Source organism: Gorilla gorilla, chromosome 15 (assembly GCF_029281585.2).
Source record: "Gorilla gorilla gorilla isolate KB3781 chromosome 15, NHGRI_mGorGor1-v2.1_pri, whole genome shotgun sequence".
Lineage (NCBI taxonomy): Eukaryota > Metazoa > Chordata > Mammalia > Primates > Hominidae > Gorilla > Gorilla gorilla.
The window spans coordinates 117,314,371-117,340,940 of NC_073239.2; the positions used below are offsets into that span (position 1 = coordinate 117,314,371).

General features: G+C 47.4%; 2 protein-coding genes and 1 pseudogene across 9 annotated transcripts in view; 2 read left to right on the top strand and 1 right to left on the bottom strand.

The window, feature by feature from the left end:
- The window catches only part of WARS1 (tryptophanyl-tRNA synthetase 1), a 42,756-nt gene extending 23,538 nt beyond the window's left edge, over positions 1-19,218 (bottom strand). Inside the window, exons 1-4 of one of the 4 annotated variants that reach the window (XM_004055685.5) lie at positions 19,077-19,218; positions 11,963-12,127; positions 2,854-3,067; positions 1,702-1,810 (exon numbers count right to left, since the gene is read on the bottom strand). In XM_004055685.5, the coding sequence (XP_004055733.2) occupies positions 1,702-1,810; positions 2,854-3,067; positions 11,963-12,061 (422 nt within the window). In that variant the 5' untranslated portion in view covers positions 12,062-12,127; positions 19,077-19,218. Of the gene's footprint in view, positions 1-1,701; positions 1,811-2,853; positions 3,068-11,962; positions 12,128-18,107 lie in introns of all 4 variants that reach the window. The other 3 variants (XM_004055684.5, XM_063698184.1, XM_004055687.5) reach the window with 3 other exon arrangements.
- On the top strand, positions 9,538-9,957 carry LOC109023236 (NADH dehydrogenase [ubiquinone] 1 beta subcomplex subunit 3-like; annotated as a pseudogene).
- Positions 19,219-19,222: 4 nt separating the features above from the next.
- The window catches only part of WDR25 (WD repeat domain 25), a 163,893-nt gene continuing 156,545 nt past the window's right edge, over positions 19,223-26,570 (top strand). For 2 of the 5 annotated variants that reach the window (XM_055361569.2, XM_055361564.1), the window contains exons 1-2: positions 19,299-19,626; positions 23,398-24,234. In XM_055361569.2, the coding sequence (XP_055217544.1) occupies positions 23,413-24,234 (822 nt within the window). In that variant the 5' untranslated portion in view covers positions 19,299-19,626; positions 23,398-23,412. Of the gene's footprint in view, positions 19,627-23,397; positions 24,235-26,570 lie in introns of all 5 variants that reach the window. The other 3 variants (XM_019009629.4, XM_019009627.4, XM_055361565.1) reach the window with 3 other exon arrangements.

The window sequence follows — 26,570 nt, forward strand, 5'->3', positions numbered from 1 at the left end:
GTAGGCAAAGGATCTGAATAGACATTTCTCTAAAGATATAAAAATTGTTAATAAGCACATGAAAAGATTCTCAACATCCTTGTCATTAGGGAAATACAATCAAAACCACAATGAGATACTACTTCACACCTATTAGGATGGCTATAAAACACAACAACATGGAAAATAACAAGAGTGGGTGAAGATGTGGAGAAATGGGAAGCTTCCTATGTTGCTGGTGGGAAAGTAAAATGATACAGTTCCTGTAGAAAAGTCTGTCAGTTCCTCAAAGAGTTAAACATGGAATTACTATATAAGCCATTAATTCTATTTCGAGGTATATGCCCAAGAGAATTGAAAACATATATCCACCCAAAAACTTGTATACAAATGGTCAGAGCAGCATTGTTGATAACCAAAAAGTGAAAATAACTCAAACGTCCATCAACTAATGAATGAATAAACAAAATGTGAGGTATATCCATTCAATGGAATATTATTTGGCAATAAAAAGGAATCCAGTATGGATACATGCTACAACATGGAGGAACCTTGAAAATGTTATGCCAAGTAAAAGAAGCCAGACACAAAAGGCCACATGTTACATGATCCCATTTATATAAAATGCCTAAATCTAGATATAGAGAAAGCAGACTAATGGTTGCCAGTGGGGAGGGAGAAATGGGGGATGACTGTTAACCCATTTATGCCTACTGTTCCAAAATTGGAATGCTAAACTTGTGGGAGTTATTGATATCTTACTGCTCAAGGTGATCGCCAAGGTCTGATTTTTCACAAAAAATTTTTACAACTTCTGGCATAAATGGGTTAATGGGTAGAAGTTTCCTTTTGGGGTGATGAAATGTTTTGGAATTAGATAGTCATGATGGTCTCACAACCTTGTGAATATACTAAAACCCACTTAACTGTACACTTAAAAAAAAAAAGTTTTATAGTATGTGAATTAAGGAAAATTTTTTATTATATTCCGCCCAGAAAGTGGGTTGAGCAAGGCCTGGAGTTCTTTGCAGGTAGAATTTGAAGTGTTTGGGCAGACTGCTGGGCTCTGTCCTGGGGTTGTTCTCCTGTAACCGTGAAGTGCCAGTAGAACGGTACAACCCTACATCAGATCATAAATTCCATGGACACAGCTTCAAAAATGGGGCTGCCTCAGCCCAGATAACTGTAGGTTGGGAGAGGCAGAAACTCTTTCAGAACCTGCCCATATCTTGATGTTATCTGCATGGAATTTACGGCCTAAGGTACAGATAATCTGTTCCATGCATTCTCTGTTGGTTTGTCTGTTGGTATTGTTTATGAGCAAGTCAATACAATAGGAGGAAGAGGGTTTGGAATCTCAGGAAGCCTACTGTTTGTCGGGTGGGAAATGCTGATCTTGGATATATTATTCTCTTTTGTTTTCATGACATTTTATAATTTATTTACAGCCTGTAATCTGGGAAGAATCTCACCTGCTATTAATATGATTCCCACCTTGTGAGGTGGGCAGTCTACAAATGAAAAAACTAAGAGCCTGAGGGTGATGGACAAGCATGATCCCACAGTGGGTTACTGACAGGACAGAGGATGGATCTCAGTCTTCCGACAGCTGGCCATCACTTTTCCCACAGTACCAGGTGGCTTATGAAGACAGTGTCTTATGATTTTTTTGAACTGAAAGAAGAGGACAGGTGAGAAGGCCTGTGGTGAAGAGCCCCTGACCTGTGTGAGAAGAAGATGCCTCTGCGCAGGAAGTGGTGTGGTCTTTGGCCGGTGGCTCTCTCTATTCGGTTTATTAGCTCTTTGTCAATTTTACTACTTCCAAACCGAACTGGAAAAAAAGAAGAGATGACTTTCTTAGGTGGCAGGAGGTTTAGTGATCAGATATTACTGAAATGAAGGTGAAAAGTGAGTGATCCATGCACAATCTTAATGAACACAAACCTCTTTAGGCCTTCTGCTAAAGGTCCTTACCCCCAACATGAAGTAAAAGGTCTTTGGATTAAAACAACAGCTGAGATCAACACAACCAACAAAACAGGAAATAAATTACAACACAAAATGCTGTTTTGCCTGAGACTGGGTTCTGATGGGAAACATATTCAGAATGCGGTCCAGCTAGCAACTTTCGACAATAAAATATAAACATATACATATATAAATATGTATATATATATATTTGTTTATTAAGGTAAAATTTATATTCATTGACAACCATGATTTCTCACATTCTTTATTTGTTGAACTGAATTAATGTCTGTCTTCAAGTGAATTTTCCCTCATTGATAGTCTATACTGAAATCATGGAAAATGGCTTTGACTTAGATGAAAACATTTTAGTTCTGTTTCTTCTCTGATAATTAGCAATGATCTCAGAGTAAAGACTTCAATGGAATGGCAACAGTCTTTCCTGAGCAGGAAGGCCTTCAAGGAAGGGCATGACAGTAAGAACTTGCCCGATGTAAGAAGTCACTGCTCTTAAGCTGACTTCCAGCCTTCTAGGTCCGTAGTCAGTATCACTGGAGGTGAAACCTAAGTAATCTATGATTGACTTGTAGCCACTAAATGTTATAAACGGCCATTTCAATAGACCTTTCCCAAGTTCTGAAGTGCTCAAAAAAAGGGAAAAGCTTCTATTAAGCTGTCTACTATAGATCATTATTTTGAAATATATTTTATATTGTTATTTTATTTTAAAATAATCCTCTGGGAATATAATGCACAACCAAAAGATTTTAGTATCCATTTTTTCTTGGCATTGAAGCTTCACTGAATTTATGATTAATTCAAAATTTAAAAACATCAATGGAATCAACTCAATGGGACCACTTCTAAAAGTTGCAGCTTTTTCTGGGAAGAAAGCAGAGGACGTACCAATGAGCTTATCGTAGTCTATGCCTTTTGCACTGCTTGTCTGTACTGTCCATGGGTCCACAAAATCCTCTTCAGCTTCTGTGGCATCTGGGCCATGATTACTGGTAGGTGCTGGGTTCCCTGGAGGACAGTCAGCCTTGTAATCCTCCCCCGTGGCAGCTTTGTAGCTCATTTTTAACGACACCAACATCTTTACTGCAGAATCAATTTCATCCTGAGAGAGGAAATAAAAGTGATGGCTAAAAGTATTACTAATAGCTGATATTTGCTGAATGCCTATTCTGTGGCAGGCACTATGTTAAATGCTTTTACACGTGTTACCTTAGTTAGTGTCACAACCCTATAAGGCAGGCATTGTTGTCACTGTCCTTTTCCAGCTCAAGAATCTGAGACTCAGAGAGGTAGAGGAGCTTACCCATAGAATCACAGCAAGTCATTGGCTCGAAAACACTTCATTTTTATCTGTTATTCTAGTGCTACCATGAACACTTTGGGACAGTAGCAGTGACACAATATACACTGTCATTTATGACAAAGTTCGTATGCTAAAGATTTCTCAAAGACCACTGATGACAGAGAACGTGTGTGACAAGCTCCTTTAATTGAGATTCCTGGAGTTCTGCGTTGGAACTAGTTTTTACATACCACACAGGTTGAGATGAATATTTACGTTAACTTAACCAATGATGCCACTAAGGATAGTAAGAGCAACTAAAACAGATAAAAGCAAGGACAAAAAATGTAGGCTCTCAGGTTATAAATTAAAGAGGGATTCATTGGGAAATAGTTACATCATCACATTTTGGAGTCTTATCAAACTATCTTGGAGAAAAAAAAAAAACAAGGTAAAATGTACCCTTGGGTAGTCTGGAAATGTATTAAAGACTCTTTTGCAGGAGTCCATAGCGGCCACCCCTGGAAGCCTGGTGTTTAGAAAAGCAGGCCTAATTAAGCTGATTAGTCATGCTATGCCCTAAAGCTCTATTCTGGTAATTGGCCTTGCTGGATTAGATCGCAAACAAAGAATAGACACAGCCCAATTTGCTTACCAAGGGAAATACAAACATTTCCACTTACAGTTTATACAGAACATTCTTTCTTTTAAATCTCCTTAAATTCCTTTTACCATATACAGAATGTTCTATAAACACCAACCTCCATTCAGAGATAACTGTTCCATCAGATATAGCACTTGGGCCATAAAGGACTGCAATTCTGGAGTGATCTCTGTTTCAAACTACAAAATTATCTGAGACTCATCATTAAAATAAGCCAGATTTGTGGAATCAGTAACCCAATGGATACGATTCATAGATGAGATGTTTGCCCAGGTTAGATAGTTAAGTATGTTCCACCCATCTCATTTCTGTAGTACCTAGGCTCAGTACTTGCAAAAAATAACAGTTTAGTACGTATAATCTATCCAATTATCTATGGGAAGGCTTACCTTGCTTTGAAGTACACTGCAGTCAATATCACTTAATAACTAGCTTTGTTGACATTTCATACTCTATCTGGTCTAATTCTGCTTGTAACTAGGAGGCTCTGCGAAAGTCAAACATTTAACCAATGTCCCTGCTCAAGGACCATCTGCATTTTGGAACAGCACCAAAATAAGACAAGCAGGCTTACCTTGTCTATTTTCTTATAATCAGTCTTAATCAGTGTCTGAACCAGGACACTGAAACAGGATTCAAAAGCTGATGTTAGCTGGGTGCAGTGGCTCACACCTGTAATCCCAGCACTTTGGGAGGCCAAGGCGGGCGGATCGCCTGAGCTCATGAGTTCGAGACCACCCTAGGCAACATGGCAAAACCCTGTCTCTACCAAAAATAGAAAAAATTAGCCAGGTGTGGTGGCACACACCTGTGTTCCTAGCTCATCGGGAGGCTGAAGTGAGAGGATTGCTTGAGCCAGGGAGGCAGAGGTTGCAGTGAGCCGAGATTGCGCCACTGCACTCCAACCTGGGTGATGAAGTGAGATCCCCACCCCACAAAAAACCCAGAACATCAGTTTTTTTTAGACAGGGTCTCACTTCAGTCTCCTGAGTAGCTGGGACTGCAGGTGTGTGCCACCATGTCTGGCTAATTTTTAAATTTTTTGTAGAGACAGGGTCTCACTATGTTATCCAGGCTGGTCCCAAACTCTTGGCCTCAAGCGATCCTCCTGCCTTGGCCTCCTAAGTGCTGGGATTATAGGCATGAGCCACGGAGCCTAGCCAAAAGCTGATGTTCAGAAAAAAAAGCCAGACACAAGACTGTATACTACCTGATTACATACAGTTCAAACCCAGGTAGAGCTACCCCTGGTGGGAGGAGTCATGGCAGAGGCTGAGGGGCATGAGGGTGGCTTCTAGGTGCTCTCTGCTTGCTCTTGATTTGGGTGCTGGTTACACAGGTGTGGTCATTTTGTGAAAATTCAGTGAGGTGCCTGCTTGTGCTTATGATCAGCATGTTTTTCTATATGAATGGTATATTTTGATTTTAGAAGTTACTTAAACAAAAAGGAGAAGAAGAAAAAGGCTCTGCTCTCTTTCTTAATACCTAAGACCTAGCATTGCTTCTTCAGTCCTGCTCAAACTATTTCCCCTCACAGCCCTCAGATTCTGACTTATTTCCCCCTAGGAAACTTGCCGCTTTAATGAGCTGCTGCTACTGAAGGATGTGGATCTTATTCTTTAGATACATTGGAGCAGAAAAGACCTTCAAGGTCCATGGCCTAGATAAATGGCAGGAGAAGAAAGAGCTCAAGGTGCCCTCTCTTAGAACTGGCGCTCCCAATGTGGTTCAAACTATTTTGCTAAAAGTTAATTTTTAAAATTTCCAAAACATCAAGTGCTTCTACTACCAAGACATTTCAGGGTCAGATACAAATGTACTTCTGAATTTTTCACCACTTAACTCTGGTCTCATTGTGCAACCTCTGATGTCTTCAACGTGTGCCAGCCAATTGCATTAGTCAAATAATACACTTGGAAGAGTTATTATAAAATGTATTAAGTTGACTAAAATAATGAACATAACTGCAGTGACTAAGAATTACTAACTAAAAACATTTACTAAATGTCATTCAAATTTAATATTAAATGGACAAAAATACCACTGTCAACTTCCCAAAATGATGGGCTTATATAACCCCACTGGCTCTTTTATTTATTTTATAATTTTGTTTTAAAACAACTTGGTTTAATCGTTTGAGCCCTACCTGGTGAGTAAATCTCTTTCTGTAAAAAAGTAACTTTTTTTTTTTTGACATTACTTTCTTTCAGTACTATTTATTTCCTTTAAAATATGAGCTGGGTGCAGTGGCTTGTATAATTCCAGCAACTTGGTAGGCTAAGGTGGGAGCCCAGGAGTTTGAGGGTGCACTGAGCTAGGATTGCACCACTGCACTCCAACGTGGAAAGAGCGAGACCCTGTCTCAAAAAATACACACACACACACACACACACACACACACACACACACACACAAATAATGGTTTAAATCAGGGTCCCAAATAGTCAAAGTAAACTACTGGGGAATGTGAGATGGTTGACACCATCTGGTGACAAGCAAGGTGTTTGAAAAGATAACAGATAACAGGAGTTAAAAGTGTCGGAAGTTGGGCCGGGCGTGGTGGCTCACACCTGTCATCCCAGTACTTTGGGAGGCTGAGGCGCGCGGATCACCTGAGATCAGGAGTTCAAGATTAGCCTGGCCAACATGGCGAGACCCCCTCTCTACTAAAAATACAAAAATTAGCCAGGTGTGGTGGCGGGCGCCTGTAGTCCCAGCTACTTACGAGGCCAGGGCAGGAGAATTGCTTGAACTCAGGAGGCAGAGGTTGCAGTGAGCCAAGACTGTGCCAGTGCACTCCAGCCTGGGCGACAGAGTGAGACTCAGCCTCAAAAAAAAAAAAAAAAAAGTGATGGAAGTCATGGAGAAGCTGGAGTGGAGTCACCCCAGAAGGAAATGAAATGCTTATGTTCTAGTTAAAGATGCGTATTGATGATGATATTTCTGAAATCTACTACAACAAAAGCAGAGATCTCCTTTTTTTTTTTTTTTAAAGCATAATCCCACAAGGACAAAGGAAACAAGAAGAGGATGACAGCAACAAGGTTTCAGAAGCCAGAAAGCTGATGAATGATCAGTGCCTAACAGCATGAGAGAAAAACAAATGCTAAGACATCGTGGAAATACTGGAAAGTGACCGAGTGTACACTGTTATGGAATCACCCAAAGGTTCAGGCCTTAGTGACCTTGGGCACTTACAGGAGTGGGGGCAGGAAAGCGGGTTATGAAAACAGGAGCGCTGGTTGAAGTCTCTTCAAGAAGCAGTTATTGAGAATCCCTCTCCCCTCGGCCAAGGGAGTGTCACAGTTTCCCCTCCATTCCAAGGTTTCATGTCAAGAGAGGACAGAGTTACAGGTGCCTAGACTGGGGGCAATCTGCACAGTTGGGGCACTGGCAGCACACAGAGAATAGGGAGCTTCGGGGAAGGATCCCACAGCCCAGCCCTTCTCTCCCACTCAGCCGTAGAACTCTGGCAGCGGGACTCACCCCCTCTGAACAGTGGACTGGGGGAGCTTTCTCTGGGGAATCTCACTTAACTTTAAAGAAAAGATCTTCTCCCTCTCCGTCTCCCTCTCCGTCTCCCTCTCCGTCTCCCTCTCCCTCTCCCTCTCCCCACAGTCTCCCTCTCCGTCTCCCTCTCCGTCTCCGTCTCCCTCTCCCTCTCCCTCTCCCTCTCCCCACAGTCTCCCTCTGATGCCCAGCCGAAGCTGGACGGTACTGCTGCCATCTCAGCTCACTGCAACCTCCCTGCCTGACTCTCCTGCCTCAGCCTGCCGAGTTCCTGCGATTGCAGGCGCGCGCCGCCACGCCTGACTGGTTTTCGTATTTTTTTGGTGGAGACGGGGTTTCGCTGTGTTGGCCAGGCTGGTCTCCAGCTCCTAACCGCGAGTGATCGGCCAGCCTCGGCCTCCCGAGGTGCCGGGATTGCAGACGGAGTCTCGTTCACTCGGTGCTCAATGGTGCCCAGGCTGGAGTGCAGTGGCGTGATCTCGGCCCGCTACAACCACCTCCCAGCCGCCTGCCTTGGCCTCCCAAAATGCCGAGATTGCAGCCTCTGCCCGGCTGCCGCCCTGTCTGGGAAGTGAGGAGCGTCTCCGCCTGGCCGCCCATCGTCCGGGATGTGAGGAGCCCCTCTGCCTGGCTGCCCAGTCTGGAAAGTGAGGAGCGTCTCTTCCCGGCCGCCATCACATCTGGGAAGTGAGGAGCGTCTCTGCCCAGCCGCCCATCGTCTGAGATGTGGGGAGCACCTCTGCCCTGCCACCCCGTCCGGGATGTGAGGAGCGTCTCTGCCCGGCTGCCCCGTCTGAGAAGTGAGGAGCCCCTCCGCCTGGCAGCCGCCCCGCCCGAGAAGTGAGGAGCCCCTCCGCCCAGCAGCCACCCTGTCTGGGAAGTGAGGAGCGTCTCCGCCCGGCAGCCACCTCGTTCGGGAGGGAGGTGGGGGGGTCAGCCCCCCGCCCGGCCGGCCGCCCTGTCCGGGAGGGAGGTGGGGGGGTCAGCCCCCTGCCTGGCCAGCCGCCCTGTCCGGGAGGTGAGGGGCGCCTCTGCCCGGCCGCCCCTACTGGGAAGTGAGGAGCCCCTCTGCCCGGCCAGCCGCTCCGTCCGGGAGGGAGGTGGGGGGGTCAGCCCCCTGCCCGGCCAGCCACCCCGTCCGGGAGGTGAGGGGCGCCTCTGCCCGGCCGCCCCTGCTGGGAAGTGAGGAGCCCCTCAGCCCGGCCAGCCGCCCCGTCCGCGAGGGAGGTGGGGGGGTTAGCCCACCGCCCAGCCTGCCGCCCTGTCCGGGAGGGAGGTGGGGGGTCAGCCCCCCGCCTGGCCAGCCGCCCCGTCCGGGAGGGAGGTGGGGGGGTCAGCCCCCCGCCGGCCAGCCGCCCCGTCCGGGAGGGAGGTGGGGGTTCAGCCCCCCACCTGGCCAGCCGCTTCATCCGGGAGGTGAGGGGCGCCTCTGCCCGGCCACCCCTACTGGGAAGTGAGGAGCCCCTCTGCCCGGCCACCACCCAGTCTGGGAGGTGTACCCAACAGCTCATTGAGAACGGGCCATGATGACAATGGCGGTTTTGTGGAATAGAAAGGGGGGAAAGGTGGGGAAAAGATTGAGAAATCGGATGGTTGCCGTGTCTGTGTAGAAAGAGGTAGACATGGGAGACTTTTCATTTTGATCTGTACTAAGAAAAAATTCTTCTGCCTTGGGATCCTGTTGATCTGTGACCCTACCCCCAACCCTGTGCTCTCTGAAACATGTGCTGTATCCACTCAGGGTTGAATGGATTAAGGGCGTTGCAAGATGTGCTTTGTTAAACAGATGCTTGAAGGCAAAAAAAAAAAAAAAAAAAAAGAAAAGATCTAAAGACCTTGACACGAAAGATTCCCCAACAAAAGGGGAGCAGCCTGGTCGCTCTCCAGGAAGTGGAACCTATGTTGATAAGCTCCTCCCCAATGAAGAGTGCATCCAGCAGCTTTTAGTGCACCCCCCAAAACACCAGCAAATAGCCAAGAAACACCAAACAGTTGAGAATTGCCTCTAATATGAAAGGCAGGTAGAAAACAAATTAAGATGGAAGAAACTGAGATTATAAAGGATGTAGAGGACATATGGAAAACTACCATTAAGATCTCAGAGAGAGAGAGTTGAGTGTCCTGAGAGGTCAGATTGCTGTCAGACATGGCCCATGGACATGGACATGGGCATGGACATCGTAAAATGGAACTTCTAGATTACAGACAATGGAAGATAGAAGGGACACCATTAGAAACTATCTAGAAGAAGCTGGATGCAAAAGGGCTAAGGGATCCGTGGGGCCACAGTGAAGCTTGGAGATACATGGGCGGCTTTGCAAAGAGTGTTTCCTTTTTTGATGTATTGTTTAAAGGATTCAAATGGGGATTTGCTGCATTTGTGGTAGCTGTAGGAGCTGAATATTACCTGGAGTCCCTGAATAAAGATAACAAGCATCACTGAAGATAATACCTGGAAGTATCATAGTGGTTTCTTAACTCTCCAAAATAAGATTTCTTCACTGTAGCCTACTCGTCTGGTTTGTCCCTTACAGAATATTAGTAAGATTTAATACAGTAAAATAAAATTAAAAAAAAAATCTCAGAGAGAAAAGGGTGGTACTGTACCTATGAGTCAGGGCAGAGTGCTGTGAGGAAACTTCAGGGAGCATACATGCTCCTGGAAGTTAAAAATGATAGCAGAAATGGAAAACAATAGGAGGGTTAGAAAATCAGAGAACCAGTCTCTGAATTAAAAAAAAAAAAAAGTCTGTGAAGAGAGAAAACAGAAGAGATCAAAGAAATCATGATTTCTGAGAATTAACGGTCATGAGTTTCTAGTCTAAAAGGCAGGCTGAGTGTGGTGGCTCACGTCTGTAATCCCAGCACTTTCGGAGGCCGAGGCGGGCAGATCACGAGGTCAGGAGTTTGAGATCAGCCTGGCTAATATAGTGAAACCCCGTCTCTACTAAAAATACAAAAATTAGCCGGGTATGGTGGCGGATGCCTGTAATCCCAGCTACTTGGGAGGCTAAGACAAGAGAACTGCTTGAACCCAGGAGGCGGAGGTTGCGGTGAGTCGAGATTGTGCCACCGCACTCCAGCCTAGGTGAAAGAGCGAGATTCCATCTCGGGGGGCGGGGGCGGGGTGGCAAAAAAAAAAAAAAAGGCATACTGAACCCGCATCCCATGAAATTTCAGAACACTGGAACAAAGAAGATCCTGCTAACTTCCAAAAAGAAAAAACAAAGGAATGGCAACTGACTTCTCTGCAGCAAGCCCAGAAGCTAGGTGCCAATAGAGCAGTGGCTTCAGCATTTCCAGGGGAAATCACTTCCATGCTAGAACTCTACACCCAGCCTGGCTATCAATCATGTTTTAGGTAAAATAAATACGCTTTCAGATGGGCAAGATCCCCCTAGAAATATTTCCTTTGCAATATTTTTTTCAGAAACAATTGGAATATTTGCTCTGCCCAAAGAGTAAAGCAAAGAGGAATAAGACGCAGGAGCAGGAAACGGGGCACCCAATCGACAGGGGTGAAAGAACCCCTTGGGTCGACAGTGAAGAAAGACGCCAAGATGGGCAGTGTAGGAAGCAAGAGCCCCCAGTTCAGAGGGAAGCAGGCAGAAGGTTTTGGGAGAGATCGCCTCAAGAAGATGAACTTGATAGACTAGCTGATGTGTGTTGAAAGGAGATTCACTGGACAGGGAAAGGGCTTGGAGATACATTATCATTAGTATCATTGACATAAAAAAGTCAAGCAAACAGATATTAAGACAAATATTAACTCCAGAGAAAACAAAAGCTGGGCGAGAAAGTTAGAGTACTCATTCTGTCCGTGATGGTTCAGCCGTCCACGTCTATTTCCATGGTCATAATAATGTCAGTGTACAGATACTGACCTAACTACAACTGCAATACAGACGGGGAGACTGCCTGGATGGGAAGTGGTTGTGAAGGTACGAATGCTTCATTTCCACCTGAAAGACCCCAACTTGAAAATCAACAAGGAACAATATGATAAGCAGAATATTTACAGATATGGGGAGTACATAACCAAAAGATCGGCTAAAAGAATTGAGCAGGAAATAGGGAGAGGTGGGCTGGAGGGCCACTGTATTTCACAAAGGCTTTGAGAACCCCTGACTCTTTAGACCACAGGCATCCCAATGTTGATAATCCCAGCACTTTGGGAGGCCAAGGTGGACAGATCACCTGAGGTCAGGGGTTTGAGACCAGCCTGACCAACATGGTGAAACCCCCATCTCTACTAAAAATACAAAATTAGCTGGGTGTGGTGGTGCATGCCTGTAATCCCAGCTACTTGGGAGGCTGAGGCAGGAGAGTCACTTGAACCCGGGAGGCAGAGGTTGCAGCAAGCTTAGATTGCACCATTGCACTCCAGCCTGGGAAACAAGAGTGAAATTCCCTCTCAAAAAAAAAAAAATTATAACCAAAACACCTCAGTCATTGAGGAAACCATCTATTCTAGAGGAACACAACCCTACAGACTTGGGAGGCTCAGCTGCCTTCGTGGAGAACCCAGCAAAATCATGTACCTTTGACGCACTTCCCGCTTTGAGGGACCTCACGAGCTCCCCTTGTGTGGCGATGCTGTTGAACAGCTCCAGCAGAGATGCGGGCTCACTGTTGGGCATGTTTGCTATCTCTCAGGAACACAGCCGGCCTGAGGTCAGAGGCTTTGTTCAGCAGACGAGTCAAGACTGGGGTGGGGGCGGGGAAGGAGAGAGAGGAAAAACCAGAGGTTAACACAACATCGCAGCTGTTTTTCCTTTCCTGTATTGAGTCCTTTTTTCCGAAAAGGTTGTGAGGTGAGTTAGATAAAGGACATAGATAATATAATAAAAAGAGAACAAGAAATCTGGGGCCATGAAGAAGAGGAAAACCATCAAATGCCAGTGATGAAGACTAAAGGAGTGGCTAGGATTTACTGACTTAAGGTGTGAATCTACTTGACTAGGAGGGGCCCTCCTAGTCAAGATCAAGTTTGCATCTGGTGATGCCCCTGTGCCCCCACCCAGTGCCCAGAACACAGGAGGACTCCTGTTTGCTCAGGGTATAAATACCAATGTGTTTTAATGAACCTAAGTTCATTGCTAAAAACTTTTGGCAAATTACTATTTGATTTTTTTTTTTTTTTGAGATGGAGTCTCGCTCTGCCACCCAGGCTGGAGTGCAATGGTGTGATCTTGGCTCACTGCAACCTCCACCTCTGGGGTTCAAGCGATTCTTCTGTCTCAGCCTCCTGAGGCTGCCTGCCACCATGCCCAGCGAATTTTTGTATTTTTAGTAGAGGGAGGGTTTCACCATGTTGTCCAGGCTGGTCTTGAACTTCTGACCTCAGGCGATCCTCCCACTTCAGCCTCCCGAAAGTGTTGGGAATATAGGTGTGAGCCAAGGCACCCATCCGCTATTTGTGGTTTATCTTAATTGCCTTGGGGATGAATTCTTGGGCTTTTGCAGCCATAACTAATATATTGCTGAGCAAATGTCTTCCACTGCTGGTCAGCTGCTCTCAAGTGAGCTCTGGGGTGGAGGACAGGGCCTTACCTGTCCTAGGTTCCACATGAGGTAAGGACTGTCTCCAGTCTGTCCATTCCACGTGCTGCCTTATTTAACTACAAGCCTTTGGAGAAGGTGTGTCTGCACCTCCTATTAGTCATGATTCACTATAACCCTTGCAGAAAGTGCGGACATGGCAGACAGAGACTGTACCGCCATCAAACCCTTCTTGGCTCAATCACTTCCTCTTTCTAAGAGTCAAGTTTCCTAACCTATAAAATGGCGCCGCCAGGAACTTCATCTACCCCAGGCTCTTATGAGAACAAAATGAGAAAAAAAAGGCATGGTAGCACTTTGTAAACTGTAAAGCAAGATGTAACTACGTTATGAGTGCTGTTATTAAATTTCTTGTGTTTCTTAGGATTCCAAAGATTGGCTGAACTCCAGCTTCATTTTAACTTGCTGTAAAACCTTGGAGAAGGAAAATGACAAGGCTAGTGCCTGAGCTGCTAACTTTGAACACTTCTGTACCTGTTATTGTTCTAAGCACCGTATATGTATCAATTCACTTAAGCCTTGCAGCAGTCCTGTGAAATAGATTTGTTATCTCCATTTTATAGATGAGGCACAGAGGGGTTAAAAAAAACTTGCCCATGGCTGGGCATGGTGGCTCATACCTGCAACCCTGGCACTTTGGGCAGTATAGTGAGACTCTACAAAAAAATGAAAAAAAAAAAAAAAAAATTAGCTGGGCATGGTGGTGGGCCTGTAATCCCAGCTACTTGGGAGGCTATAGTGGGAAGATCACTTGAGCCCAGGAGTTCGAGGCTTCAGTGAGCTATGTTTGCGCCACTGTACTCCAGCCTGGGTGACAGAGTAAGACCCTGTCTCTAAAAATAAACATAAAATAAAATAAAACTTGCCCACGTTAACATCACAAGGAAACGGCAGGAAATGCGCTATAGACTCTAGTAGTTTGACTCTAGAGCCTACACTTTCAACCATTATCTTACAAATGACTTATCTTTATGAACCAAACATATATATTTGTGGTTTCATTTATTTTACTCTATCCTATCCATTTGTTAAATATTTGCTTTAAAAGTATGTAAATTGGCTGGGTGTGGTGGCTCACGCCTATAATCCCAGCACTTTGGGAGGTTGAGGTGGGTGGATCACCTGAGGTCAGGAGTTTGTGACCAGCCTGGCCAATGTGGTGAAACCCCGTCTCAACTAAAAATAGAGAAAAATTAGCTGGCCATGGTGGCGCACACCTGTAGTTCCAAATACTTGGGAGGCTGAGGTGGGAGAATTGCTTGAAACCAGGAGGTGGAGGTTTCAGTGAGCTGAGATCATGCCACTGCACCCCAGCCTGGGTGACAGAAAGGTTCTGTCTCAAAAAAAAAAAAAAAAAAAAAAAAAAAAAAAAGTAGGCCAGGTGTGGTGACTCATGCCTGTAATCCCAGCACTTTGGGAGGCCAAGGAGGGTGGATCACTTGAGGTCAGGAGTTCAAGACCAGCCTGGCCCACATGGTGAAACCCCATCTTTACTAAAAATACAAAAATTAGCCGGGCATGGTGGCATGTACCTGTAGTCCCAGCTACTTGGGAGGCTGAGGCATGAGAATCACTTGAACCTGGGAGGCAGAGGTTGCAGTGAGCTGAGACCATGCCACTGCACTCCAACCTGGGCAACAGAGAGAGACTCTGTCTCAAAACAAAAAAAATTCCAAAAAGTATGTAAATCACGGGTGCTGTAAGCGGTGGCTCACAACTGCAGTCCAGGTGCTTTGGGAAGCAGAGGCGACTGCTTGAGCTCAGGAGTTCAAGAGCAGCTTGGGTAATGTCAGGCCTCTGAGCCCAAGCTAAGTCATCATATCCCCTGTGACCTGCACGTACACATCCAGATGGCCTTAACTGATGACATTCCTTCATAAAAGAAGTGAAAATGGCCTGTTCCTGCCTTAACTGATGACATTCCCTTGTGAAATTCCTTCTCCTTGCTCATTCTGGCTCAAAAGCTCCCCTGCTGAGCACCTTGTAACCCCTGCCACCTGCCCGCCAGAGAACAACCCCCTTTGACTATAATCATCCTTTACCTACCCAAATCCTATAAAACGGCCCCACTCCTATCTCCCTTCCATGACTCTCTTTTTGGACTCAGCCCGCCTGCAGCCAGGTGAAATAAACAAACTTGTTGCTCACACAAACCCTGTTTGGTGGTCTCTTCACACGGACACGAGTGACACGAGTGAAAGGTAACATGGATAGTGAGACCCTGTCTCTCCAAAAAATTTTTATAAAATAAAAAAACAAAAATTGAAAAAAAAGTATGTAAATCAAAATTTATTTAATTCAATGAAACTATAATACTGAAAAATGGGACAGGACAGCAGCCAGTTTCTTTCTCCTCCTTGATGAGAACCACCTCAGTTCCCAGAAAGGGAGGTTTGGTGAGATAACTGACTCAGATAAGAAAGCATCCAGTTTAGGGAGGAATGCCGGAGTACCCTCTGCCTAGGGCTAGAGAGAACTCTCAGGCTCTCCCATTCCCTCCCCAGCAAGAAGCTGAGCAAATTAGTCGAAATCCATTTCTCTCTAAGGTCTTTGCCCATATCAAATAACGATCAAACTCATGAAAATTACTTCAAGCCACAAATCATCAATCATCATGTCCAGAAACCTATCCTGAATTCTCCCAACTCTCAAAGCTGGGTGTTACTCTATGTGCCCTGCAATAGCAGACAAGAGGCTGACGGCTCCATTACCAGGGAGTAGCTAAGCCAGAATCTGATTCCCAAGCCCCCTTGCTCATGTGCTCTCTCAGAATCCCTGCTGCTCCCTGCTGCCTGCCTGCCTGCCTGAAATGTCTCACACCCTTCTCTGCCTGAACTCTGCTGATTGATTATCTTTCCAATTTGAACCTCAGCTCTTCACAGCCTCTCCTGACACCTATGCTTCTGGGAACAAGTTGGTTGCTCCATCCTCTGTGATCCCCAAACACTCCTTTAGTAACTTCATGAAAGCACTCACACTGCAGTTTAGTTATTCATGTCTTCCCCAGCAGACAGCAAAGGTAAGCACTGGGTTTATTCTTCCATGTACCTCTAGTACCTGGCACACAGCTTATCAAAAAATATTTACCTAATGAATGAATCTCCTTAGTCATCTAATTCAACTTTTTCCTCTAAGGTTTATCCTTAAAATGTCTTTACTTGTTCCAGTTGAAGACTGATTCCCCCAGCTGGACTTTAGATGGCCTCTTGTTTAATGTCCTGGTACTGAGTTGAGCTTTCCCAGATCTGCGGAGAGCCAGGCTAGTCTCCTGGGGTCTTCTCCAGGTCTCCCAACCTTAGTCTGGTTTCTTCACCCTCTGCTAACATCTGCCCACCATCCTGGTCACTATTTTTGGAATTCCTTTTGGTTTACCCTGTCCTTCCAAAAAATGTGGTGCCCAGCGTGAAGGCAACAAGGCAGCAGCAGTAAACCCCAGGACAGCCAATCTCCCACTGCAATAGAATAGATAACTGTTTCTTTGCTAGAGGATCAGCTAGATAAACAGGACTTGCATTTAGGGTCCATGTTGCAGGGAAAAACATGTGTCTATAAATATCAGAACTCCATTTAAGAAGCACATGGGAATGAAATTAGACTGAGGAAATAGCAGATGATCATGATCACAAGGCATATACTTTGCGTGGGAATCATCCACACTATTGAAATCTTGTGTGTGTGTGTGTGTGTGTGTGTGTGTGTGTGTGTGTATGATGCAACTTTCTGTGTGGTCAGAGACAAGGAGAATGGAACTACCATCTTCCTCATTTCACGCATTTATGAGTTTACCCCATTTCTTGTGTAAATGTTCTTCTTCCCCCTACCTATTGACATCCTCCTTTATTTCTTTGTTGACTTTCAGAATTGAGTTGAACTTCAGAGGTTTTTCAACTTGGAGTTCAGGAACATCTGAAATTACATTAATGCTTGCAAGTACATAGGTATGTGCATGATTTTGAGCAGTCTCCTGGCTTTCTTACCTTTCGAAAGGAGGCTGAGATGCCAAAAGGTTAAGGACCATTGTCTTCAGTGTTTACCACATAAATTGCAAATAGGACATTGAGACTTTGTTAAGAGAAGTAGATTCACCTGTTTAACAAATACTACACTCTGAAACAAAGAAATGCAGTTATAACCAGTGAAGTACTCTATTATCTTCCCTAAACAAAAGTACTGGGCGTGTAAAGAGCAAAACTGCCTACTCCACAGCAGCTCACAGCAGACCTTCAAGGAGAAAGCTAAAAAGGCTCTTGAAAATTAACCCCCAGTTCCCCCTTTTCAAGAACTTGAATTTTGTGCTCATTCTGAAAGTTTCCACTGTTGTGGAGGAGCATAATAGGCACTTAAAGAAACTGGGTATTGTATTGGGATGAGGAGTGGAAAGAATTATAGAACTGTTTAACAGAACAACATGATAAAGACTTGGGTTGCATCAAAATCATCTCACAGAGATCAGGACACACTGATTCTGCAATCTGGGGAAGGGTGGCATCAAGACAGCCAATTCTGGAGCAGCTGAGAAGAGAATGTGGCCCAGGAGTGTTTCTGGATCCCTGGAGTACCACCAGGAGGTAGAATACCATCCTTTCTATCTTGGCCCCAGAGTGTAGGTGACAATACCTTTGGACTGGCAAGTTCCCAGAGGACAAGAAAAGGACTTCTTTAGAGCAAGGATTTCTTGACACATTTTGGGACCCATCATGTTCCATTTTTTTTAAACACTAAAAGAAAGATTGCTTTCCCTGCCAAATAACAGAATGAACATTATCTTAAAAGGCAAAGACATTAATTTACATGAAGCCAGGCACGAGACACTTTTGGGTGTCACAATAAGAATGACAATACGTTCTGATGTTGAGCACAGAAGGAGGGTGCATCAGTGAAAATTATGACAGACAGCATGACGGTGCTGAGAGGCAAGCTACGGATCCAAGCCCGCGACTGCTCAGCCAGGATCTCTGTCCCCTATGGGAGCAGTGAATCACCTGAACTTTGGGTCAATGGAAGAAGTAAAATGCATAACACCCTAATCCTAAGACACAAGTCCTGACCCCCTAAACCAAGGTTTTCAGCACTTTGGTAAAAACACTAACAAGCTCTAAGCCTGGCAAAGATGGCAATACATACCCAGGAAGACACTGCAGAGGTGGCCACTGGTCACGCTGGGCAGTTGAGCTGCTGAGAGTGCCCTGCCCAGCCAGAAATGGTCTTTAATACTCTTCCCCTCTTTCTTTCAGTTTCCCTTCTGAATAAAGATGCTTTTGTCTTTCGTTCTCCCCACCCTGCATTCAGCTAAGGGTTTCTTATAAATCACCCAGATTCTCAGAAACACTTGAGCTCTTGACCAACCTTCTTGATGAGACTGTCCAATCAGGGGTGGGTTGCCTGGGGCCAGGTTGAGACCAATGAAACCCTCTTGAGAATCGAGCCATTAGCTGGTCATTGCATCAGCCACCCCTCAACCCCCGCTGGCCTCCAAATAACCTCCCCACCCTCTTCCCGTTCCCCACCCTCAGCGTCAGTGTGACTGATTTTGTGTAGTCGTGGGCGGTGGAAAGAGAAACTGTAAATTCCCCGCATCTGTTCACCGAGGCGGCACAGTGTAGTGGAAAGATCAGGAGTTCTGGGGTCACAGACGCCTGGGTTTCAATCCCAGCTTGGACTTATTCGAAACCTTGGGCAAGGGTCGCATTACTTTTCTGCTTCCCCTTCGGTTTCCTCATCTGTGGAATGGGCATGGAGAAGCCTGCTAACATTACGGTTGAGGGGACTAAGTGCAACACTACGCAAAGCCTCTGGCACATGGCAGGCGCTAAATAAAAATGGGGGCCTCTCTCCTCGGGAAAAGCGAACAGGTGGAGACGATGAAGGGTGCCAGTGGGAAAGGGAGACGGGGTGGGTCGGCGGCGCTCAGAGGAAAGGGGCGAGGGGTCGGTGGCAGGCTCCGCGCCTCACAGTGCCAGAACGCGGCGGGCAGCAAGCCGGGCTCTAAGGCTACTCCCGGGAGGGCCAGGCCACTGGGCGCCGCGCCAGCGTCCCTCCATCACTCCCTCCCTTGTTTCCTCACTCCGCCCCGGCCTTACTCCCCTCGCTTACCCTGCCCAGCCGGGCCCGTCAGCGCTCCCGGCTCAGCAACGGGTTGTCTCCTGGGCGTCCGTGGAAACGCCGTCCGGACGGAACAACTTCCGGCCCGACGGCGCCGTCATTGGCTGTTCGCGCGGGGGCGGGGCAGAGGCCGCCACTGATTGGCTGGCGGCCGCGGCGTCGCGTCGGAACGTGACTGGACGGTAGTGTGCTGGCCGGTCTGCCTCCGGGAGAACCGAGCGCTTCCGGTGCGTGTGGTGAGCGGCGGGCCCCGGGCTGGAGGGGCCGGGACTGGGCAGCGCCCAAAGCGCCCCGTGCCTCTTAACGCGGTCTCTCATAGCCGCTCGCCTTCCTTTCACTTCCTTTTCCTTCAGAAAGCGCTGTGCCTTGGACCAACCTTACTTCTTACTATTGACAGCTCAGCTAACTCCTATTCATCCTTCAAAACCCATCTCTGGTCGTATCTTGTTTGTTGCTTTCATCGCTCTGGGGCCTCCGGGGGGACCTGTGTTTTGTGTTTGATTTCCACCCACACCAGACCCAGCATAGGGCTTGACAAAGAGTACGTAATCAGGAAATGTTTGTTGAATGGGAATATCCTATTTCTTTTACTTCCTAGCATCTCCCCCTCCCACCCGTTTGCATTCCAGAAATATTTTTAGACGCTGGGCATTGAATAGTGAACAAAACACAGAAAGTCCTATCCTCATGGGGCTGACATGCTGATAGTGACTGTCAGAGTCACTCGCTCCTTCCTTAGACTCTTCTCCAGTGTCCCTGCCTTCCCTTCCATCTTACTGTCTGTTCCTCTTCGTTTAATCCCTCATCTCCTTCCAGAAGGAGCACGGGCACCCTGGTGGTAGGAATCTGGGTGCATGGTGGGTGGTGCCTGGGCAGAGGAGTTGAGAGTGGCCTCGGGACCAGGCTTAGCATTTAGAGAACAGAAATGCCAAATTATTTGCAGTGCACGGTTCCATTAGTTTATAATTAGTCTTTCATATTATATTAGTTCCATTGGAGATGAGCTGGCTGGCTGGCTTTAGAAGTTGTTGTTGTTGTTGTTTTTTGAGACGAAGTCTCGCTCTGTAGCCCAGGCTGGAGTGCAGTGGCGTGATCTCCACTCACCGCAACCTCCGCCTCCCGGGTTCAAGCAATTCTGCGGCCTCAGCCTCCAGAGTAGCTGGGATTACAGGCGCGCGCCACTGCGCCCGGCTAAATTTTTTTTTTTTTTTTTTTTTTTTTTTGTATTTTTAGTAGAGACGGGGTTTCACCATGTTGGCCAGGCTGGTCTTGAACTCCCGACCTCAGGTAATCCGCCCTCCTCGGCCTCCTACAGTGCTAGGATTACAGGCGTGAGCCACCGCGCCCGGTCGTTTTATTTAAACTCTGGCTTTGCGTGTGGAAGTTGTTACCTGCCTGGAATGGGCTGCGAACGGGGGCGGCATTACTAGAGGAGGCTGACTACAGACATTTATGGAATGATGACCTGACTTGTAGACCAGTGGAACCCTCAGGCGAATGGTGCCACTTGGGGGAAAGGTGTGGAAGAGGTTGGGTGGTTGATTCCAGGGGACATAGAAACCCATTATCTAGAAGAAGAGATGGGTAATAGGCTGTCTGGAATGACTTAGAAAAGGACTTGGAGGGAATCTGTTGATGCTGACCTGACTCCACCCGTTGGGGGATGGAGGCGGAGCTTGGCGTGTTTGATTAAGGTTGGGTGCACTGGGTTTTCTTGGAAGTTGGTCTATTGCCTGAGCGTTCTGTGCTGTTCCACCGCGCCCTCTGCTGTCCTAGGAGTGCCTAGCACCCTTCTTTTTCTCTGGATTGTGCTTGGTGCTAACAGCACAGAAGTAAAAAATTACCAAAGCACTTCTTTCTGGGAACTAATTGATAACCATGCATTGTGTATGATGGTTCAGAATTTCAGAAAGAATTTTTTTTTTTTGAGACGAAGTTTCACTCTTGTCGCCCAGGCTGGGGTGCAATGGCGCGATCTTGGCTCACTGCAACCTCTGCCTCCCGGGTTTAAATGATTCTCCTGCCTCAGCCTCCCGAGTAGCTGGGATTACAGGCGTGTGCCACCACGCCTGGCTAATTTTTGTATTTTAGTAGAGACAGGGTTTCACCATGTTGGCCAGGCTGGTCTCGAACTCGACCTCAGGTGATCCGCCCACCTCGGCCTCCCAAAGTGCTGGGATTACAGGCATGAGCCACTATGCCCTGCCCAGAAAGAATTTTTTTTAACAAGTAGAAATTCATTGCAGCGTGAATCTGTGTGTTGGGAGTGAAACAGGTGGATTTGGATCATGCCCTCAGAATTGCTCCCTGCACACTTGGGTAGACGGACACCTCAGGACCTTAGCCTTGTGCTATGGGCCTGTCTGTCCAGCTGGCTGCTACAGAGATGGGATATCTGGGGGAAGAATGTTCCAGGCAGAGAGAAAAGAGGGAAGGGCTGGAGCACAGGGAAAGGCTGCAGGGGAAAGTGGCAGGCCTTTCCCACCATGGATCCTGGACATCTTTTGATTTCAGTATTTTCAGACCTAACCTCGTTCATGATGATGAGCATATGTTCTCACTTGTTGCTAATAAGCAGTGCGGCAGGTTTTCTTTATACATTTATCTTCATGGATTTATACATCTAGCAAACATATGCTAGTATTTGTGTAGGATAGAGTTCTACAGTGGGGTTGCTGGGGTGAAAATGATGTTTAAACTTGTAACACATATGACCAAAATGGACCTTCCAAAGGCATTTTTAAAGTCCTGTCTCTTTCTCTGTAGGCATTGTCTCTTCAGGTCTTTTTTTTTTTTTGAGATGGAGTCTTGCTCTGTCACTCAGGCTAGAGTGCAGTGGCATGATCTCAGCTCACTGCAACCTCCACCTCCCGGGAAGCAATTCTTCTGTCTCAGCCTCTCGAGTAGCTGGGACTACAGGTGCCTGCCACCATGTCCAGCTAATTTTTGTATTTTTAGTAGAGACGGGGCTTTGCCATATTGGTCAGGCTAGTCTTGAACTCCTGACCTCAGGTGATCCACCAACCTTGGCCTTCCAAAGTGCTGGGATTTCAGGTGTGAGCCATCACGCCCAGCCTAGGTCTTCTTTTATGTCCTTCAATAAAAGTTTTAGTTTTCTTTCCTTTTTTTTTTTTTTTTAATTTTACTTTTTTGAGACAGAGTCTCACTCTGTCACCTAGTCTGGAGTGCAGTGGCACAATCTCGGTTCACTGCAACTTCCGCCTCCTGGGTTCAAGTGATTCTCCTGCTTCAGCCTCCCGAGTAGCTGGGACTACAGGTGCATGCCACCACGCCTGGCTAATTTTTGTATTTTTAGTAGAGATGGGCTTTCACTATGTTGGCCAGGCTGCTCTTGAGCTCCTGACCTTGTGATCCCCCCCGCCTTGGCCTCCCAAAGTGCTGGGATTACAGGCATGAGCCACCGCACCCAGTGCTTTTTTCTTTTCTTTTCTTTTCTTTTTTTGAGATGGAGTCTCCCTCTGTCACCCAGGCTGGAGTGCAGTGGTGCAATCTCAGGTCATTGCAACCTCCACCTCCCGAGTTCAAGAGATTCTCCTGCCTCAGCCTCCCAAGTAGCTGGGATTACAGTTGTGTGCCACCAGGCCTGGCTAATTTTTGTATTTTTACTTAAGATGGGGTGTCACTATGTTGGCCAGGCTGGTCTCGAACTCCTCACCTCAAGTGATCCGCCCACCTCAGCCTCCCAAGATGCTGGGATTACAGGTGTGAACCACTGCACCCAGACTTACTACAAGTCTTCATGTAGGTCTTGCTTATTTTTTACAGATTTACCCCCAGCTATTCCATAGTTTTAATTTCAAAAATTTTATCTTCTAACTAATTGGGCCTGTTATATAGAAAAGCCTTTTTTTTTTGTATTTATTCTTTTTCTTTCTCTTTTTTTTTTTTTTTTTGAGTCAGAGTCTCGCTCTTGTTGACCAGGCTGGAGTGCAGTGGCACAATTTCTGCTCACTGCAACCTCCGCCTCCCAGGTTCAAGTGATCTCCTGCCTCAGCCTCCCGAGTAGCTGGGACTACAGGTGCCTGCCACCCTGCCTCGCTACTTTTTGTATTTTTAGTAGAGACGGGGTTTCACCATGTCGGCCAGGCTGGTCTCGAACTCCTGATCTCAGGTTATCCACCCACCTCAGCCTCCTGAAGTGCTGGGATTACAGGCGTGAGCCACCACGCCTGGCCTGTGTTTATTCTTATGAGTGTTGAGTTATTGGATTTCCTAGGTGACATGGTTTCTTATAACTACATACATATTCTTCCATGCACATTTTCTGACGGTTGACTTTGTTTGATCTTAGGTGGTTTGGCCTTGAATGACAGCAAGAACTCTGTCTTTAATGGCTTCATTGGTAGCGTATGATGATTCGGACTCGGAGGCTGAGACAGAGCATGCAGGAAGTTTTAATGCCACCGGCCAGCAGAAAGACACTTCTGGTGTGGCCAGACCACCTGGGCAGGATTTTGCATCTGGTACACTGGATGTGCCCAAAGCAGGGGCACAGCCCACAAAGCATGGCTCCTGTGAACACCCAGGGGGCCATCGCCTTCCATTGGCTCAGCTTGGGAGAAGCGATCGGGGATCTTGCCCCAGCCAGAGGCTACAGTGGCCCGGGAAGGAGCCTCAAGTCACCTTCCCCATCAAAGAGCCTTCTTGTTCTTCTCTGTGGACGAGCCATGTTCCAGCCATCCACATGCCCCTGGCAGCTGCCCGCTTGAAGCAAGTAAAACTCTCCAGGACCTTTCCCAAGTCATCTTTCCGTGCTCAAAGTGAGTCTGAAACCGTAGGTAAAAATGGCAGCTCTTTTCAGAAGAAAAAATGTGAGGACTGTGTGGTACCCTATACTCCCAGAAGACTAAGACAGCGGCAGGCATTAAGCACGGAGACAGGCAAGGGTAAAGAGTTGGAGCCGCAGGGGCCCCCTGCAGGGCGTGCCCCAGCCCCTCTCTACGTGGGCCCGGGAGTGTCTGAGTTCATTCAGCCGTATTTGAATAGCCATTATAAAGAAACCACAGTTCCCCGGAAAGTGCTTTTCCACCTGAGAGGCCACAGGGGCCCTGTCAACACCATTCAGTGGTGTCCAGTCCTTTCTAAGAGCCACATGCTTCTCTCCACTTCTATGGATAAAACTTTCAAGGTAAGACTTGAATGAAAACTTCTGCTTTCAGATGCTCTTAGGAATACACTGCTGGAATAATAGTGAAGTGGAGGGAGGTTACAGGCTGAACTTTTTTGTGTGTGCAGATTTCTGTAATTCTCTTTGTTGCATTCGAGAAAGGGTCATCTGTGGTCAGCTCCGGGTTGTGGGTTCCTTCTGCCCCAACCCTTCCCTGATGCTGCCTTGCTCAGGTTACCAGAGGATACTGTTCCTTATCCCTCTCGGAGGCCGTGAGGGAGGAGGTGAGAGTGATTAGTGGGAGAAGAAAAGCAGGCCCAGGACCAAGCCCTGGGGACTGGGGACATCCTCGGTGACCCTGTGGAGCATTGAGCCATGCCAGCTCTGTGCCTGGTGCTGTGCTGGTTTCAAGGGCTGTTGGGAGAGGTAGGCAGACCCAGCCCCTGGTGTCAGGGCTTGCACAGTGAGGTGGGAGCCGTGGACAAGTACACAGACTCAACCCTGAGCTGTGAGGACGGCCCCCAGTAGGACATACAGGTGCTCTGGGAGCCCAGCGGGAGGGTTACCAGCCCAGCCCCGCAGGGCTCGGCGAAGGCCTCATGAGGAAGGGGAAGGTTCGCTTGGGGATGGGGGCAGAAGGGCGTGCTTGGCTGCAGGAGCCCTGTGTATGTGCTGGCTCCAAGCATGAGGGCCTGGGAGCTGGCTTCAAGCATGTGTGGGTGAGGGACTTGAGGCTGGGGAAGCAAGGTCAGGGAAGGTTGCACGTGCCTTTCTGGGGACTTCTGGTTTTACATGGAAACTCTTTTTTGCATTGTCTTATTTATTTTACAGGCTACTGAAGTGATAGTAATGCAGTCCCCCAGTATGCAGGTACAGTGTGATAGGTCGTTGTGCCCACCTGGGACCTGTCTCCAGCCCTTCGAGCTGTGCACTGCATCCCTCCTCTCTCTCCTCGCAGCTAGCAAAGCACCTGATATGTAGCGGGTGCCAACTAAATGCTAGCTGAACAGAAAGCTCTTGGAAAGGAAATAACTTCAAGGGACCTGGCTTCACATCCAGCTTTGCTGCAGAGTAGCTAGCTGGTCGACCACTGGCCGCCTGCCTTCCTGTGGAGTCTAGTGTCTCATTTGTAAAAGGGCAAAATCATACCTGGGTCATGTGCTCATGTGAGAAAAATGCTGAAAAAGTGCCTTGCACAGAGCCAGGTACCTCATAGGCGCTCAGTAAATGGTGGTTCCCTTGCCCTTGTTTCCTCAGAGTTCTGGAACCAACTTTCCTACATCTTTTCTCTTGCAAATTACATTTTGAGCTTTTCTCCCTCGGAAACATCTTCTTAAGTGAAGAAAGGAAGCTCCAAGTATAGAGATGTCTTTGAAATGAGCTGAATTGATGGGTGGCATTTTTAAGTGGCGAACTGAAGTCCTGAAGTGGCTTGTCTGTGCTCTTTTCTAGCAAGACTCAGAGTCCTGTGGGAGAGAACGTCATATTCTCTCTTCAGCCTGGAGTTTCAGGATTTTCCACTTAGGTCTTTGGTGCTTTTCCTGCCATTCCGGGGGTTGTGAAGTGTGCGCGGAGGCTTCTGGCATCCCTGGCGTGGATCACAGCATGCTGGGATTGATCCTGTGGCCCCGGGGCTTCTCCGCTCTCCTTCCCAAGTCTGCGCTGCAAGGGCTGGAGGGTGGGAAGCCCATCTGGAGGGTTGCTGGTGGGCCTGGGCAGTGTCTGGCTGGCCCTGGAGTTCAAGTGGTGGCCCTTGTCCTCCCTGTGCTCACCTTCCTGTTGAGGCCTTCTTTCCTCCATGCTTTTCTCACGCCCCACCCTCTCGAGGGTCCCCTCCCTTTGCTTTCCTGCCTGTTAGGTTCCTGACAGCCGAGGCCCAGCCTGGAAAGTCTGAAAAGCTCCCTGTTGGGTCCACTGAATACATGTTTAGTGGGCTCTAGCTTTGTGCAACGTCCTGTTTTAGGGGCTAGAGAAATAGCATTGATCAAGACACACAGATCCCCCCACTTGAGAAGCTGGCAGGTTGGCAGGGTGTCTTCATGTCCAGCCTCTCACCTCTGGGCATCCCCCATGACTGTCTGCTGTTTGAATGTTCTGCTCCCCACTGCTGCCCGGGGGCCCTGGGAGCAGGGCCAGGGGCCTCCCGCCCTTGTCTCTTGTTGTAGGGGTGACTGCAGCCTCGCTTCCTGGGGCAGTGCCATGGTGCAGCGGACGGGCTGGAGTTGGGGTGAACAGTGGCGTCCAAGGCACCCAGTCTAGGGGCTGGCACGTGGCAGGGGCTTTGTGGAAGATAGCCCTGGCTGTGGGGTGAGTCACTTGAGGGGCACAGGCAATCCTCTCTGAGGGACCCGGAGGGA